This window comes from Erithacus rubecula, assembly GCF_903797595.1.
Source record: "Erithacus rubecula genome assembly, chromosome: 20".
Taxonomy (NCBI): Eukaryota; Metazoa; Chordata; class Aves; order Passeriformes; family Muscicapidae; genus Erithacus; species Erithacus rubecula.
This window is the reverse complement of record NC_136672.1, coordinates 659,605-677,290: the sequence shown is the minus strand read 5'-3', so window position 1 is coordinate 677,290 and position 17,686 is coordinate 659,605. Positions and strand designations below refer to the sequence as shown.

The window sequence follows — 17,686 nt, the reverse complement described above, 5'->3', positions numbered from 1 at the left end:
GGCCACAGCAAACCCAGGAAAACTGAGGAGTGAACCCAGGATGGCAGAAAGGAAAGAAAGAACTAAAAATGAGACAACAAAATGAATCACTGAATGAAAGCACTGGGAAAAGGGCTGGGACCCAGCCTGGGCAGCTGCTGCAGTTCAGCCTGGCAGGTGTGAGGTGCAGGTGGAGACAAGGGTCAGATGTCTCTTGGGGAGCATGGGGAGCACAGGGAATAGAGGGAACACAGGGAACACACACAGAGAACACATACAGAAAACATGGGGAGCACACACAGGGAGCACAGGGAACACAGGAACACACACAGGGAATACTCTGAAGGCACACAGGAACAGTCTTCCCCCTGCCCTGCTCCTGGTTTAGCTCTGCTGTGCTCTCCTGCACTCGAGGACTGTGTCCAAGTGCCTTCTTCCAGGACCCTGGCAGGCATGAGGGACAAGTGGCAATGGCTGCAGGCTCCAGCCAGCACCAGGTTCTCATGTTGCCAATTCTGTGACATCTCCTCTGGGAGCTCCCTGGGCACGGGGGAGCCATGGCATCATGTGCATTGCCTGCACCTAAATCCATGGATTTGCTGTCGGTTCTTTTAGCTTAACCTGGGGAATGGATGCTGGTTAAGAGCCTTTTGAAGGCCCTTCATGTTACTGGCCCAATTTCTGGCCACAGCTCCCTGGGAGCTGCTGGTGCAGCCCTGAACTGTGCTGGGCGTTGACTCTGCTTCAGCTGAAAGGGAATAATTGTCACAACTGTCCTAGTAGTTATCCCACCCTGCCAAAATCAAAGGGATATCTGAGTATTCCCCTGCCTGTGGGGAAAACAGGAACAGACTTAGGTTTAGATTAGAAATTAGGAAAAGATTTTTACTATGGGGCTGATGAGGTTTGTGGAGAGAGACTGTGGACTCTCCATCCCTGTAAATGTCCAAGGCCAGGCTGGACAGAGCTTGCAGCAGCCTGGGACAGTGGAAGATCCCTGATCGTGGCACTGGGGTGGCACTGTAAGGGCTTTAATATCCTTTCCAACCCAAACGATTCTGGGATTCTCAGATTCCAGGTGCTGCCAGCCTGGTCTGGAATTCCCCAGATCTTCATAAGCAGCTGGAGCATGAGCTGTGGGGCTGCTGCTTTCTCAAGATGATGCTTTTCCTTACAGCTGAGGTAACCTCAAAGCATTTTTACAGTTAGAGGAGACTCTATTTTTTATATTTCCTGTCATGCATTTACCAGATTCCCCCCAACAGCCCCCACAACACTGAAAAAATGGGTCAGGAGTTTTCTGTTCCTTTCAGATTGGCAGGAAGGATTCCTCACTTCTGAGCATCACCCTGGTTGTTGTGATAACACTCTCATGTTGTCACTGCCACCTTTCCTGAGAGGCTCCTGGCACAGCCTGGCTCTGATCCGCTCCCTTTCGGAGGCTCTCTCGATTCCACTCCTCTCTCTTCCCTCCCCCCTTCTGCCCTGCCTTCAATGAATGACTTGTTGTGTAAATTCAGTCTTCTGTGTTTATTTTAATTTGTCTGGTCCTGATTAAGGAACAAGCCCTCAGCTCCAACTCCTGGCATTTACTGGGAAGCTCTTTCAAGCCAAGCTTTTAACCCCCTGTTCTCAAAGGAATTCAGGGATGCTGGGGCTGCTTCTTTTGCAGTGTCCAATTTAAAGGTCACTTCAGGGACCTGGTTCTGGAGAGTGTAGTCATTGCTAAAAATTCCTGGGTGTTTCCAGCCAGACACACTCAGATTCCCAGGCACTGGCCTGATTCTTCAAACGGGCTCCACATTTCCACAGAAGAAGTGCTTGTTACTAACTCAGTATCACATCTAGGATTAAAAGCAACAGCTCTCAAGCACTGCTTGTGTAAAGATCAGTGCAGGCAGCAGCCTGGGAAGTGATGCAAGCAAAGGAGTTCTCTTGCAGGCTTTAGAGACCTGGGAGAATTCTGTCATCAATTAAAATGCAGCAGAATGCTGTAGCCCTTAATGCTGAAGATCTCAGATGTTTTAGTTAATGGAGATGATTTATCTCTCACACCTGCACTGACAGTTCTGGTAGGCAGTGGGGACAGGCATTTAAAGGCATTATTGCTTGTTTTCCCTCACGTGCCACTAAGAACATTTCCAGCTCACACCACAGTAAAGGTGGATCCTTTTGGTCTGTGCCCCTCTGCGGTCCATCAAACACTGAACAAATCCTCTTCCTTTTGCCTGAAAATCCCCTGCTCTCATTACTGGAGCCTTCAGCACAGGAATTCAGTCATTCCATCCTCTCTTCCTTTGGAGCCCCTGGTGCTCTGAGCTATAAACACTCCAGCAGGTTCCACAGGCTCTGCAGCAATTCTCACTGGCTTGGGATCCAGGATCCAACCGCTGGAATGTGGGACAGGCTGGCAAAACCTCTGGGCTTCTGTGGGGGAATGAGGAGGGCACTGGAGCCTGTGAGAGCCACCCAGGGGTCCCAAGAAGCTCTAGCACTGCCAGCTCCCCATGGGGCAGAGTTTGAAGGTGCAAAAGGGGCAGGATTTGGAGAGCAGGACTTTGCCTGGCATGGTCCTATCTCAGCAGAGCTGTTCTGTCCCCACGGTCATCCCAAAGCTGTCACCAGCTGGGGGAGGCTCCAAGGAGAGCCAGAGTCCTGTGTTGGTGGGGCTGCTCCCAGAGCTCTGCCCTCTCCTCCTGCCCAGCTGTTCTTTGTGCCTGGGAGGCAGCAAAGTGAGAGGAATGTCCCTGATTCTGCCACCCTCTGGATCTGCGAGGGCAGGAGCTGTGGCTGCTGAAGCTCATCTTCTGCCTGTGACAGCAGCCAGCAGACTCAGCCCTGGGCTGCCACCCTCCCTGTGGACACCTGAGAGCTCAAGTACCCCAGCTGCTGCAGGAATGGATGATTTGGGACACATCCCCACGTTCCTACAGGAAACAGAGACCATCAGGAAACCTCCTGCCTACAGGAAACCTCCCAGGCTGTGGCTGTAGGTGGCTCTGTGACCTTTCAGCTCAGCAAGACCTGATCCCCAGCTCATCCCTGTCCCTCTGGGTACATCCCTGTCCTTCCAGGCACATCCCTGTCCCTGCTGGCACATCCCTGTCCGTGCTGGCACATCCCTGTCCCTTTGGGCACATGTCACCATCTCACAGATGCAAGAATCCCAGCTGCAGCCGGCACACGCCGGGTCCCTGGGGAGCCCCGGGGCAGTGGGAGCGGCCGTGACCCACATGGATTCCTCCAGGCAAACCCAGCAACCCGAGCCACTCCCTGCGGGCCGGGCTGAGCAGGACCTCGATGCTCACATCTCTGGAAGGTGTTAATTCACCCCGAGACACCCAAGGTGTGAGGCTGGTGCCCAGCTGGAATTTCTGAGCTCTCCCAGGCTGGCTGAGCCCCCGGGAGAGCCTGGGGCAGTTTCCAGGCACAAGCCCTGCTCAGCACTGGTGGATGCCGGCTCAGCTCCCCCTCCCCACGCCCGGGTTCAGCTCCTGCTGCGGGATCACATTGTCTCAGCTCACAGGGATAACGGGTGGAAAAGCCTAGAGACACCTGCTCAGTAAAGTAGCCAGGGAAGGAACAGATGCATTAAAACCCGAGTGAAATTGCTGCCAACAAAGTGCAGGAGTTCCTACAGCTCGAGGTTATCTGCTGCTTTCCCATTCTGAACCGACAGAGCATGGCCAGCTCTATTCATCAGCCTGAGTCCAGAGCCCTGGAAAAGCAGAATTTCTCTGCCTTGATGCTGTCCCTCCTCAAAGAGACTCCCCAAAAAGCCAGGCCCCATGCATCTTTCATGGGGCTCTAAATAACTCACTATGCTATCTATCATTTAATCCAAACTGCAGAGGCTGAGGAGGGAGGGGGTTTGAGGGGGGAGATTTCTCTGCCTGCCTTGAGCTCTAAAACTGCTGCAGGCAGGGAGGGGCAGGGAGGGGGCAGTGCCAGCCCCAGCCAGCTCTCCCAGCCCCACCCAGGCTGCCCCAGCTGCCCCCAGGCCAGGAGCAGGATGGGGCTGTTGAATGCACATTTCCACTCCACAGCACAGATGTTCCCAGCCCATGCCAAGAGAGCGGGAGAGGCTCAAAGAAAGCAAACATTGTCCCAGGGCAGAACACAGCAAGCAGGGAGGAAGGTTTCTCTTTTTTTTTTTTTGCTGTTATTATCGTGATGATTTGGCAGCGTGGAAATGGATTTCTCTCAGGCCTGAGTCAGTTAAGCTCAGATCTAATCAGGGTTTTATCCCGAAATCCAAGTGCCTCCATGGCACAGGGACTCATGACCAGCCAGAGGGAATATTTCTAGTGCTGTCCTGTCCCTGTGTCTCCCTAATCCAACCCAAACCCTCCGTGTTTTTATATCCATCCTGGCTGTCTGGTGTCCCAGGCAGTTCATGCCATAACAACAAGGAATTTTCCATCATTGTGACCAAGCATTTCCATCCTTTCATTGTATTTGACACTCAGATTTTGCCCACCCCACATTTGCAGGAAATGGCAGTTTGAGAGGCAGGAGCTGGAGAGAACCAGGAGATCCCAAAAAAGGCATTTTAGGGAGAAAGTGCTGACACAACCCAGCAGTGCCAGATGCTGCAGCACTGATAAATATTTGATTTAGCCTGAATAGGAAGGCATCACGTTCAGAATGACCTGAAAAATGGGCAAGATGACAAATCCAGTGCCACTGAAAAGCAGATTCACACAGTGAGCATTCCTGAGGTTCACTCCGGTGTGCAAATTGCCTTAATTTGGAATGAACTGGAGTTGCCTGTGGGAAAGGGACTGCTCCAGGCCAGGTGAGAGGCGCTGACAGCCACGGGATGCCTCTGCCTGTGCTTGGAAAGGCACTGATTCAGTTTTCAGTTGTTCTCTGATGTCTGTCTGTTTTGCTGTGTGCTGTCAGAATTCCTGCACTGGCATCACATGGGTCAGCTGGTGGGAGCTGACAGGATCCCAGGAAAAATGCTTTCACTACCCAGTATTTCCTAATCCTGGCAGCTGTGGGGGTTTTGACATGACTAAGTTTCACTCTCTCACTTTCCTTGTCTGTGTTTGTCAACTCTACCATCCCATCCATCCCCCTCCAATAAACCCAGTTTCTGATCCAGCTCTCAGTTCAACTCCTGCCTCTGGACTCCCCTCACTTTTCTTTAGTCTTTTCCTCAATTTTAAGGAGTTGCTTTGGATTTTTGGTTCCCCTCAGTTCAGCAGGAGCCCTGCCCAGGCTCCCTCTCTCCCTCCCTGCACTGCAGCTCTGGCTCGCGTGGGATGCTTGGGGCGCCAGTATCCAGCCAAAACCGGCCAGAGAGAAACAAGTGCTTTTCTCTTCAGTGAGCTGGGAGCTGCTCTAGATAAACCCATTCTTCCCACACTGCATGAAGCACAACCTGCCCTTGTTAGAGAATTCAGAGAGGAAAATCGCCACATCCTCACACAAACCCTCTGGTGGATCACAGTTTCCATCTCCTCGGGGTCTGCAGGGTGTTTGCAGTGCTGGGTGCTGGGAGCAGGGCCAGGAACCTGCCGGGGTCCCAGGGAGCACTCAGGACTCTGCTTTATGATTGTCACCTTTGGATAGGAGAAGAAAGTCTGATATTAAGGATGTCTTTCACAAAGGAGCATTTTATCCATTGGCTTTGTAATGATGGATTTCACAGTTCTGGCCAGGAGGATGCTGAGAAATGAACTTCAGCAGTGGATGCAGAGTCCTCTCAGGATCAAACCTCTGAGCTTGGGGGAGTTTGTAGCTGGAATTTCAGCTCAGCCCAGACTTCTCTGAGTGCCTGGGCCAGCAAGAGCCTCGGCAGTGCTGGCAGCTTTCCTCAGGCAGGCCGGGAGCTGGGAGCCCCCACAGTGCTGCCGGGGCTCTGCAGGGCCAGGGGCTGCCCTGAGCCCGGGCACTGCACCCCCGGCAGGGCTGCTTCCATCGCCATTCCCATCTCCTCAGGAGGAAAAGCTGAGTACCCAGGGTGGCTCCAGGCAGGACCTGCAGTCCCTACAAGTCTGGCAGGAGGGAAGGGGTGACCCCAGTCAGGCTCTCAGGGGAAGCCCCGTGCCAATCAGGGCTGGCTGCAGGCGGGAGGAAACTTCAGCTGGGCTCAATCCTCTGTCCTCTCTGGAAAAGCAGCTCCTTAGCCTGGGGCCACTCGCAGTGGAGCTGTCCCTGGGGATCCACGGGTGGCTGATCCCTGTCCATCTGCTCAGCATTGACAGCACGGCGTGGATTTAGCCTGACATCACAGGGCAGCACACGGCCCTATGCCCCATCCGAGCACACCACACCACTGACTGCCAGCCTGGCATCCTCCAGGAGGTCACCAGCCTGTCACCACCCCTGAACTCACACCCCGGCCCAAGGACATCTGCCCTGCAGGGACGAGGGACAGCAACATCCAACAGCACCTCCTGACCCTTTCTCTGTCATTCTGCTCCGTCTCCCTAACCCCAAACAGACACCAGAGTGTGGTGCCAAACAGTGTGGGGAGGGCAGGAGATGGCCAAAGGCTCTGGATTCTGCCAGCACTGGGTTGGAAACTCTCATTTTGTGACCGTGTGAAGAACTGTCATGATGTTCTCAAATCTCAATGTGGAGGGTGAAGAGGTAACCATTATTCCAGCTCAGAGTGCCCAGAGGTGGCAGAATTTGGGCATCTCACAGTGGCGCTGTGACACTCTGAGGTGATGCTGAGGGCAGCAGGGCAGCACCCGTGGAGCAGGGATGTGACTGCCGGGAAAGCCGCGGGGCCCTGGAGGTGGTTCGGCCCTGGTGATGCTGAGGGTGGGCTGGGGCACTCCGGGGTGGTGTTGGGACAGAGGGATGGCTCACCCCGGGTGATAACTGGGCGTGGATGGCTGGGTCAGCCGGGTGATGCTGGGGACACCGGGGCAGGCGGGGCACTGCCGCCCGTGCCATCGGCACTTCCCCGCTCCCCGCTCCCCCCTCCTCCTTCGCTACACTCCCTCTTCCTCCTCCTTCCGTCTCCCTCTCCCGAGCCAGCCCGGCCGGGGGAGGAGCCGGCCGCGCACAAAACCTCCCGCCCGGCCCCTCCGGGCCCCGCACCGGCACCGGCGGCGCCCAGCGCCTACCCGGGGCCATGCGCGCCGCGGCGGGGCCGGGGCCGGCGGGGCCGGGGCAGGGGCAGGAGGGCGGCCGCTCGCGGCCATGAGCGCGGCGGGGCCGGGGCCGGGGCTGGGGCAGGGCGGTGGCCCCGGGCGGCGGCGCCGGGCAGGGGGCAGCGGGGCGAGCCCGGCGGGCGGCCGCGGGCGGGGGGCGGGAGGCGGCGGCGGGCGCTGCGCTCGCTGGGCAGCCTGGCCGGGCGGCTGCTCCGCACCTGGGCGCGCCTGGCCGGGGGGCGCGGGGGGCGCCGCGCCGCTCCCGAGGATGACGAGGGCGGGTTCCGGGGGGAGTCGCGGCGGCGGCTCGGTGGGGCGGCCCCGGCGGCGGTGGCGGCAGCAGGGGGCGATGCGGGAGGGGCCGCCGGGGACCGGCCGCCGGGAGCGCAGGGGCTGCGGAACCACGGCAACACCTGCTTCATGAACGCCGTGGTGCAGTGCCTGAGCAACACGGCGCCGCTGGCCGAGCGCCTGGCGCTGGGCCGGTACCGCGCCCGCGGCGAGGTCACGCACCGGCTGGCGGCCCTGGTCCGCGCCCTCTGGACCCGCGACTACACCCCGCAGCTCTCCGCCGAGTTCAAGGTACCGAGCGGCCCCGCCCCGCAGCCCCCGCGCGGCCCCAGGTGACCCCCGCCTGGAGCGGCATCCCCAGCTCGCAGCGGCACACCGGCTCATAGCACCCATCACCCGGCACACCCCGCTCACAGCTCCCCCTCGCCCCCCCACCCTCGGAACCCAGTGACCCCCTTCCGAGCCCCCCCCCTCGGAACCCACTGACACCCTTCCGAGCCCCCCCCCCCCCCCCCCGGAGCCCACTGACGCCCTTCCCAGCACCTGCTACCCTGCCACATCCTTCCCACGGACCCTGCCCTGCCAGACACCCCCAGCCCTGTTACTGTCAGCTCCCTACTGTCCCTGAGCTCCTGCGGGTGGGTGAGCTACCAGCCCTGGCCATGCCACAGAGTCCTGAGGGTGAGCTGGTGCTGGCTGCGATCATGGGTAAGGCAGGATATTGTCCCAGGAGCCAAATTCAGTGGCCTCAGGCTCTGTCCCTGAGCGTATGTCACACCTCTGCCAGGCTCACGCCTGAGGCAGGGTGTCAGGGGCATCACAGCATGTCCAGCCTGGCACGGCAGCTCCCATGATCGGGGACACGTGTCCCTCGCCCGAGTGACATTTCCTCGGGACTGCCAATAAACTGTAGCTGCCATTGAACTTTGCAAAGTGCCCGGGAGAGCTCCCGGGAAGCCGAGCCCTGCCCTGGGATGGGCTACACCGAGTTGATGCTATCGAAGTGCAAGGGGCAGGTGGGACCTGAGGGTCCTCGTAGCTGAACTTGCCCATATGGACTTCATTGGTTTCTCTGTGTCCCTTCCTGGCCGCTGGAAGCTGGGACACCACAGAACCTGTGTCTCACCTACGTGTGCTTGGTGGCCCCACTGTTCTACTGGCCCTGGGGTGGCCATGATGTCCCTGCAGAGGCAGGACGAGGGCAGAGGCTGTTGCAGGGATGGACCAAGGATGGTTTGGGCTGAGTGCTGAGGAAGAACCCGTTCATCAGCGTCCACCCCGTCCATGTCTTGCAGAACATCGTCTCCAAGCACAGCTCGCAGTTCCGGGGCAACGCTCAGCACGATGCGCTCGAGTTCCTGCTCTGGCTGCTAGACCGAATGCACGAGGACCTGGGCGCCGCCTCCCCCGCCCAGCAGAGCCGCGGCACCACGCAGGTGGGTCGCCCCCTGGGAGGGGAGGCGTTCGGGCCGAGTCTGGGACCAGTGACGCCGGGATGTGCTGAGAGGCAGTGCGGTGGATTTGGCCCCGCGCCGGTGGGGGATAGGGATGCTGCGGTCTGGTCGATGCGTGGGTGAAAGGATGGTGAGAACCGAGTGCTGCGGGGCTGGGCAGGGCTTGGGCGCTGGGAGAGCGGGGTGTCGGCAGGAGCCCATCCAGCTGAGCACCCTGGTACTTGGTGAGGAGGAGATACAATCCCCTCATTCCTCCCTACCTCCAGCTAAACCCGCTGTAATTATAGCTCAGCGGCTTTGCTGCTGGCAAAATGAGTAATTAAGTCTTCCTCAATCCATCTGCGCTCAGGCATTGCCCTGGCCCTCCCTGCCTCCTCTCTGCCTCCTCCTGCGTCCTGCCTGCTCCTTCCCCGCCTGCTGCTGCCTGCCGGGTGCTGCCTGTTGTAGAGGATGGATTTGAGCTGTTGGCATTTGACACATGAGCTCATCCCAGCAGTGTGCTGTCCCCACTCTGGGGGTGACACCCGGCCCAGCAGTGTACTATCCTCATTCTGGGGGTGACACCCAGCCCAGCAGTGGGCTGTCCCTGCTTTGGGGTGACACCCGGCCCAGCAGGGTGCTGTCCCTGCTTTGGGGTGACTCCCACCCTTGGGTAGAGGGAGCCTGGGAGCAGCTCCCTCCTCCCTGTGCCCAGCTTGAGGTGTTGTGGCTGTGCCAAGGGTGCAGGTTGGAGTCCTGGGCAGACCCTGCCCAGCCTTCCACACAGCTCTGTCCCACATGGGGAGCTCGGCTGTGCTTTCCATCTCCAGAGCCTCTGGAGAGGCTGCCCTGCCTGGCCAGGGTCCTGCAGCCATCTGAGCTGAGCTGTCCACAGCTGTGCCAGCTTTCCTGGGAGGCATTTGAATGGCCCAGGATTTTTGGGAGAGCCTGGCAGTTCCCCTTAAATGTCAGTGCCATGAGCTGTGCTGTGCCACGGCTGTGCCACCTGGAGGTGGTGCCACAGCAATGCCTGAGTCACCTCCCTGGCTCTGGGGATGGGGCCCTTTGTGTGCCCTTCAGCATCTGTGGTTTTGCCTGGCATCCCCCAGTTTTGACCCCTTTTGGCAAAGCCACCTGAGTGGCACCCACACACCTCTGTCCCTGAGGAGGGACAACTGGCAGGGGTGTGACTCTCAATAAATGCCTGGGAAGTGTCTGGAGCTGGTGAGTAGGAGAAAGGACCAAAGTGGGGACCAAGCCTTGGCTGCTAGGAGGGCTGGAGGAGGAGGCATTCCCTTTGATTCTTGGGGAATTTTGGGGGCCCTGCAGGGCACAGACACTGTCCAGGTCCCCTTTCAGCCACACCAGATGGACCCCAGTGCCAGGCAGACTGTAAGGACACGTCAGGCTCAGCAGGACCTGGTGCCAGCAGATGGCATTGAGGAAAATCCACCTTCTGGCCAAAATCTCAGTGATTTTCAATCTTACTAATCGAGACACCAGAAAGTCACAGTCTCACCCCAAAACAGCCCAGTATTTTTTTACTGACACTCCTTTCTGCAGCGTTTCTTCCCTCAGGCTCCAGGGATGAAGCTGCTGTCCCCAGCATGGGCATGGGGGCTCCTGGCAGGTCCCAGGGCAGCGGGCAGGCAGGGAGATGCCACTTACCCAGGATCCCCTCCAGGAGTGTTTCTCCCTGCTCAAATGCATTCCCAGCTCCAGCTCCTTGGTGTCCTGGAGCTCTGGACATTGGGGCTGCCTTGGGGGGACTCTCACCATGCAGATGCTTCATTAACCCTTTGTTCCCCAGGCTGGCTGGGGTATGGGACGTATCCCAAAGGTTCCCCTGGAGCAGCCTGGAGGGCACAGCAGTGCCAGGCAGGCAGGTGCCAGAGTCTCTTTGGCATCACCTTTGGGCCATCCTCGTGTCATAGGGATACCAAAGCTGGGCTTGTCCCTCTTCCTGTCACCTCACTCACCGCTTGTCTCTTACCCCTGCAGCCTAGCAAGGACAGGAGCAGCAGTGCCAGCAGGTCCCCCCCAGGCACCCAGCACCCCCATGGGCAGAGCTTCGTGCAGAGCCACTTCGAGGCCCAGTACAGGTCAGTGGGGGGACAAATCCTGCCCACAGGGGGCTTTGCCCTTCTGTGAGCCCTGGGTGGGTATTGTGAGCCATGGGAAGGGATGAAATGGGGAGGGTCTCCATCCCTCCATCCCACCTATCTCAGTCATGGGAGCTCCTTACCCTACAAGCACCTGAACGTGTCCAAGGCCAGGCTGGACGGGGCTTGGAGTGACCTGGTCCAGTGGCAGTGTCCCTGCCCATGGCAGGGGGCTGGACACGGTGCTCTTTGAAGGTCCCTCACAACCCAAACCATGCTGTGCTCCTGTCACAGGATTCAGGACAGTCCCAGCACTCCAGCACGAGGGTGCCCCTCTATGGGATACCCCACACATTCATCTGGCTGGGACTTGTGGGATGCTCAGCCCACCCTGCCCCAAGCCATTGCACTGCAGGCAGCAGGGGACACATCTGGCATCACAAGCCTTTCCTCCTCTCTCAATTAATCCCTCGTCCTATACATGAAAAAAGGCACTTTAATTATCCCTGTTCCACGTGCCAGAGCCGTATGTGCACTAAAGGATTTATTAATTTGTGTGGCTGTTTCCCAGGGACCTCAGTGGTTCTTCAAGGTGACAAATGACGAAGACTCAGGATTTTGCTTTGGAATTTAATTTATTTTTTCCCTTTTTTGTTGAACAAAAAGGCAGGGGGAAAAAAACCCCACCAAACAAAACAAAAAAAACAGAATTAAGAAGAATCAGCGGTAGGTGGCCGTTGGTGGCAGGGTGGGCAGGGGACCAGCAGTGGCTCCCCAGGGACACCCTGGGGTCAGTAACAGGCAGATGTCCTCCTGCTGTCCATCGCTGCTCCTCCCTCTGCCCAGCCATGGCCCTGCTGCTTGGGGGGGGGGGTCCTATTCCCCACTGGGGTCACCTTAAAACCTCCAGGAGCTGCCCCAGGGTCTGCCAGCCCTTGGCAGGGGGAGCAGGACTCGGGAGGGCTTGGAGGTCACAATGAGGAATGGGGGTGGGAGACTCCCAATCCTGCCATCTCATCCTGGCTTCCCCAGCACTGCAGTAGCCCCTCTCTGGGTCAGACTGAACAGACCTTGGGTTGGGCAGGCAGGAGCAGTCTGGGGGCCCCACTCTGGCAGAAGGTAATGGAAATCCCCTGTGATGCCACAGCCACCTGAGCCCAGGGGGATGTGGTGCCCAGGGAGCAGTACCCGAGCTGTGGCAGCTGGGATGATGGATTTGGGATGTGGCACCCGAGATGATGAGTTTGGGATGTGGTGTCTGGGATGCACTGCAGACCCAGGGTGGCACTCGGGGGGCCGTGCTCGCTCTGGTGACCCTCCCTATCCATTTCCCAGGTCGTCCCTAACGTGCCCTCACTGCCTGAAGCAGAGCAACACCTTCGACCCCTTTCTGTGCATCTCCCTGCCCATCCCGCTGCGCCAGACCAGGTGAGCCCACATTTACCCCCCGGCGGGACGGCATCTCCAGCCACAACAATTTGCATATTTGGGGGTGAATAATGATGGTGGGAGGTGGCGGCACGCAGGGGACAGGTGACAGCCCCAGGAGCCGTGTCCATTGGGTGTGGCCATCTGACCTGCGGCGCAGGCACGGGGATCCCCCGGCGCCGCCGCGGCTGAGCCGTGTCCCCGCGCTGTCGCCAGGGCTCTGAACGTCACGCTGGTGCTGCAGTGCGAGCGCTGGCGCTTCGTGCGGGTGGGCCTGGCCGTGCCGCTGCTGGGCACCGTGGCGGACCTGCGGGCCATGGTGGCGCGGGAGGGCCGCATCCCCCCGGAGCAGGTAACGGGGCGCGGCGGGCGGGGCGCGGCGCGGTCCGCGGGGTGCTGAGGCGCGGCTCCGTCCCGCAGGTGATCCTGGCCGAGGTGTCCCCGCGGGGCTTCCTGCGCTCGCTCTCCGACCCCGAGGCGCTGCGGGCGGCCGGAGAGGCCGCGCCCGTCTACGCCTTCCAGCCGCCGCCCGCCCGCCGCGCAGGTACCGCCCCTCGCTCTGATTGGCTGCGACTGCGGCCCGCCCCGCGCGGATTGGCTGCGAGCGCCCGGGCTGCGCTGCGATTGGCGGGGGGCGGAAACTGCCCGGGACTGGCGGGGAGCCGTGGATCCCTTATTGGGGTTGGCAGGGCAGTGGATCCCCTCATTGGGGTTGGCAGGGCAGTGGATCCCTTCCTTGGGGTTGGCGGGGCAGTGGATCCCCTCATTTGGGTTGGTGGGGCAGCGGGTCCTCTTTGCTGTGATTGGTCAGAGGCAGCTGCATGCCGCCAGGACTGGGGAGGCAGTCTCTGCTGGGACTGGTGGGAGCTGTGTCCTCTCTGCTGGGATTGGTGGGAAGGGTGGCGGTGGGCAGGGCCATGGCACTAATTAACCCCGCGCTAACGAGAGCCCCTCATTTCCCCGCTCCGCAGGGTGTCCCCGCAGCCTCCCCACGTCCCCCGCAGTGCCGCGGCCGGAGGGGCCGCGCCTGCTGCCCTGCACCGCCCGCTCCTCCGACTGCCTGCACCGCGCACCCGGCAGCCGCATCCTGCTGCTGCTCTGCAACACGGCGGGCACGGGGCCGCAGCTCACCAGGTACCTGTCACCTGCCTGTCACCTGTCACTGCCTGTCCTGCCCTGCCCTACCCGTGTGGCAGCCAGCCCCGTGTCCCTGCTGCCTGCCCCCAGGTTCGGGCCGCCGCTGGTGCTGCAGGAGGAGCGCAGCGTCTCCTGGGAGCAGCTCCAGCAGAACATCCTGGCCCAGCTGAGGGGGGTCCTGCGGGGAGACGTCCGGTCTCAGGTGAGCCCAGGGAACAACGCTGTCCCTTCTAAGCCATCAGAATTTGGGGGCTGTTTTTGTCTCGTGTCCCGAGGCCTGGCTTGTCCAGGTTGTGCTGCTGGGCAGGGGATCCCTGTCCCCTGGTGGCCCCACAGTCCCCTCTCCTCCCACAGGGCACAGGAACCCTTTTCCGGATCCGCCTGGCAGGCGGCTCGGCCCCCTGCACCTACCTGTCCCCTCAGGATCCTCGTCCCCTCTGCCACCCTGCCGTCGACAGGTAAGGGGCTGCAGGGACTGGACTGATCCCAGGATGTCCCCTCAACCCTGGGGGTGGACAGTGGCATCACCATGAGTGGGCACAGTGTCCCTGTGCATTGCTGTGCTGTCACTATGGGTGGCCAAAGGTCTTCTGTGGCTGGCCAGTGTCACCATGGGTAGCCCGTGGTGACACCTTGGATAGCCACAGTGATGGTGACTCTGCTCCCCCAGCACGGGGTCCCCAGCTCAGTGCTCCCACTTTGGGAAGTGGTGGTTGTCCCTACCTGCCACCACAGGCTGGCAAGGAGGTCTTCCCATGGGGACAGGGGTTCTGGGGCCTTCTCACCCTATCCTCCCCTCAGGGCCCTGCAGCTAAGTGGGACTGGGGGCCCTCCCCACGTGAGGCTGACGGTGGAGTGGGACATGAGCACCAAAGAGCGGTGAGTCCCCTGTGCCCGGGCTGGGGGGACACCTCGGCACTCGAGTCACCCTCGCTGGTGACATGTCCCTCCCCAAGGCTGTTTGGAAGCATCCAGGAGGAGGTGGTGCAGGACGCAGAGAGTGTGCGGTGGCAGCAGCAGGTGCACGGGCAGCAGCACAGCTGCACGCTGGACGAGTGCTTCCAGCTCTACACCAAGGAGGAACAGGTACGGGCACCCCGGGCACTGCCCACGCCCTGCCCACCCCTGGCACAGGGGCTGTTGGTGCTTGTGGTGCTGGGCATGCCTGTGGAGGTGGGAGGGTGACAGGGAGGGAGGTGGCCATGACGTGGTGTCCCCAGCTGGCCCCAGACGATGCCTGGCGCTGCCCGCACTGCAAGGTGCCCCAGCAGGGCACGGTGAAGCTCAGCCTGTGGACGCTGCCCGAGATCCTCATCATCCACCTGAAGCGCTTCCGGCAGGTGGCCGAGCAGCGGCACAAGCTCACCACACTGGTGAGGTTCCCGCTGCGGGGGCTGGACATGGCCCCGCACGTGGCACAGCGGGGCCAGCCCGGGGGGCAGCTCCTGGGGCGCTGGGCGCCCTGGCAGCCCTCCCTGCGCCTGCCCCCGGGCTGCCCCCGCGAGCAGCTGTACGACCTGTACGCTGTCTGCAACCACCACGGCAGCATGCAGGGCGGCCACTACACCGGTGAGTGGGGACGCTGGGCCGGGGGCATGTGCCGTGGGGCAGGGCAGGGCAGAGGGGAGCTGGAGTGCAGGGAACACGCAGGATGGCATTGCAGCCACCCCAGGGCAGGCAGGGCACCGGGACGTGCCCCCGGCACCATCCCGTTGCCCCAGTGTGTCCCTGCACCATAGCGCTCCTGGTCCCCCTGCACCCCGGGGCTCGGGGCATCCCGGGACAGAAGAGACCCCGTGCCCCCTCAACCGTGCCCCCTTGCCCCCAGCGTTCTGTTGCAACGCCCTGGACGGGCGCTGGTACAGCTACGACGACAGCCGGGTGGAGGGGGTGCGCGAGGCCGAGGTGAGCACCCGCAGCGCCTACATCCTGTTCTACCAGCGCCGCCGCGCCGCCGGCTCCGGTGAGCCTGCCCACCGCACCCCGACACTGTGCCGCGGGGCACAGCCGCGTGGGCACACACAGCCCTACGGGTGACCCACACCTGTGCGCACACACCTTTCTCTGCCCGCCGCACACGCGTGCACACAGACCTGCTGTACCTTCCCTACGGCTGTGCACACACCCCACCCACCCGCGTGCCGCCCCCGGCCCACGCCCGCCGCTCCCCGCAGGCTCCGCCGCTGCTGCAGGCCACTGGGTGTTCCGCCTGGCCGCCTCCGAGCCCCGCGCCGACCCTCGCACCGACCCCGACCCTTCGGACTCTGTGGCCGCCCCGGAGAACGGTGAGGCTCAGGATGCTCAGCTCGCGGTCCCCCCCGCGCCCCCCGCCCACCCTGACCGTGGTTCCCCCGCAGGCGGGTTCGAGGCGCGGCCCCCAGTGCGGGGTCTGCAGGGGCTGCACGGGCGCAGCCTCAGCGTCCGCACCGCCCCCTCCGGGCCCCCGGAGCATGGGGAGCTGGGTCCTCTCCGCCCCCCACGACGGCTCCGCCGGGCCGCCAGCGCCGAGGGGACTCCTCGCCGGCTGCCCCCGGGCCCCGGCAGCCCCGAGGCCGCGATGCCGCAGGTGGACACGGGTGTACCCCCGGGCCGTTGCCCTCCCGGCCCCTCGGCGTTGGGGCGGTCGCGGAGCTCGGCCAGCCTCCCCCCCCGGCCCGAGGGTGGGCTGCGCAGGTCCGCCTCGCTGGGCAGGGGCGCGGGGGGGCCGCCCCTGGCCGCCCGGGGTCCCCCCACGGCCACCCTGCAGCGGGGCCGGCAGCCCCCCGGGCCCCTGCGCCCGGCGGCCGTGCCCGAGTCCAGCTTCTGAGCCATGGATGGGGGGCCAGCACCCCCCAGCAGCTGTACAGCAGGTCCTGAACGCATCGGGGAGCTCCCCGAGTGGGGGTGTCCCACCACAAGGGTGCCTGAACTAGAGGCATCCAAAACCAGGAACATCCCAGCCGGGGCATCTCGTTCTGGGGGCTCCCAACCCAGGGACTTCTGAGCCGGGAGGAAACCAAGCCAGGGTGTACTGACCCAGAGGCTCCCAAATGGAATCCTGACATGGGGGCTCCTGCCTGAGCCAGGGCACCACAGATCCTCATCCAGAAGCATTCCAAACCAGGACCATCCCTAGCTGGGGTTTTCAGACCTGGGCTCATCCCGACATGTGGCTCTGAACCCGGGTGTCTCCCAGTGCGGGGCCATCCCAAACAGGGCAGGTGGGTGCAGGGTCCCCAGCTCTGCAGCACCAGAGTATTTATTGTACCAGGAGAGTTTTATTCAGAGACGCTTTTTGTTTTCTAAAAGGCGACTATTTGGGGGTGGGAGGTCCCCCACACCTCAGTCTATGCAATCCCCAATTCCTGCAGCCAGCTTTTGTACGGGGCTCTACCCCACCGCCGGCGGTTTCTATTAAAGACACGTGAAACAAGCCCAGTGTCCATCCCAGGGGACGTGTTTGAGGGGTAAAGGGCTCTGTGTCTCTTGGGGGCGGTCCTGGTCTTGCACTGGGGATCAGCTCAGGATCAGGGGCCAGTCCTGGCTGGATCCTGCTGTGTGGGGTGGCTGTGCCTGGGGGAGGTCTGGGACCAGGGTGACAACACCAGAAGTGATGGAATCCTGGAGCTGATCCCACCCAGACATGAGCGGGATGTGTGGAAAAGGTGGTGCAGCCACAGTGAGGGATGGAGGTGGAAGTGGGTGGGGTCAGGGGGGAGATGGAGAAGATGGACAAAATGGTGCAGGAGGAAGGGGGAGGCTGGTAGACTTGGAGGTCGGATCAGGGTGGAAACAAATGTGTGTGGAGGAGGTGGGATTGGGGTGGAAGTGGAGGAGGTCGGGGTGGATGAAGTGGGATGGAGGTGATGGAGATGGTGGGCAGAGATGGAAGTGGTGGAGATGGAAACAGGTCGAAGGAGGAGGAAGGTGGAGCAGACCAACCCTTGCTGGACGCAGCCCCTGCTGTGCCACTGCTGCTGCGGCTATGGCTCTACTTCATGGCAGGGGACACGGGATTGTCACTCATATTGTCACCCGGATACTCAGCAGCCGAGTATGGCAGTTTCCCTGGGGCACCCATGGCTGCTGGCAGTGACAAGGACAGGACCCTCCCCCCCTACTGCTCTGCACACCTCAACTGCAGCTGGGAGAGGGTGGGAGTGAGTGACCCCCCCCGTGCCCGACCCTGCCCCATCCCATGGCACCAGAGCCATAACATTCC

General features: G+C 61.4%; 1 protein-coding gene across 1 annotated transcript; it reads left to right on the top strand.

Annotated features, from left to right (window-relative positions):
• Positions 1-7,143: 7,143 nt before the first annotated feature.
• Positions 7,144-16,628, top strand: USP43 (ubiquitin specific peptidase 43; the record flags this gene model as incomplete). The annotated part of the gene is given in 16 exon segments (XM_079323147.1): positions 7,144-7,236; positions 7,239-7,676; positions 8,681-8,821; positions 10,820-10,920; positions 12,256-12,348; positions 12,565-12,700; positions 12,769-12,892; positions 13,320-13,482; positions 13,576-13,687; positions 13,840-13,943; positions 14,287-14,364; positions 14,442-14,571; positions 14,706-15,054; positions 15,314-15,448; positions 15,660-15,770; positions 15,843-16,628. Coding segments are annotated over 16 exon segments (2,757 nt in total). The 3' UTR covers positions 16,292-16,628.
• Between the last annotated feature and the right edge of the window lie 1,058 nt (positions 16,629-17,686).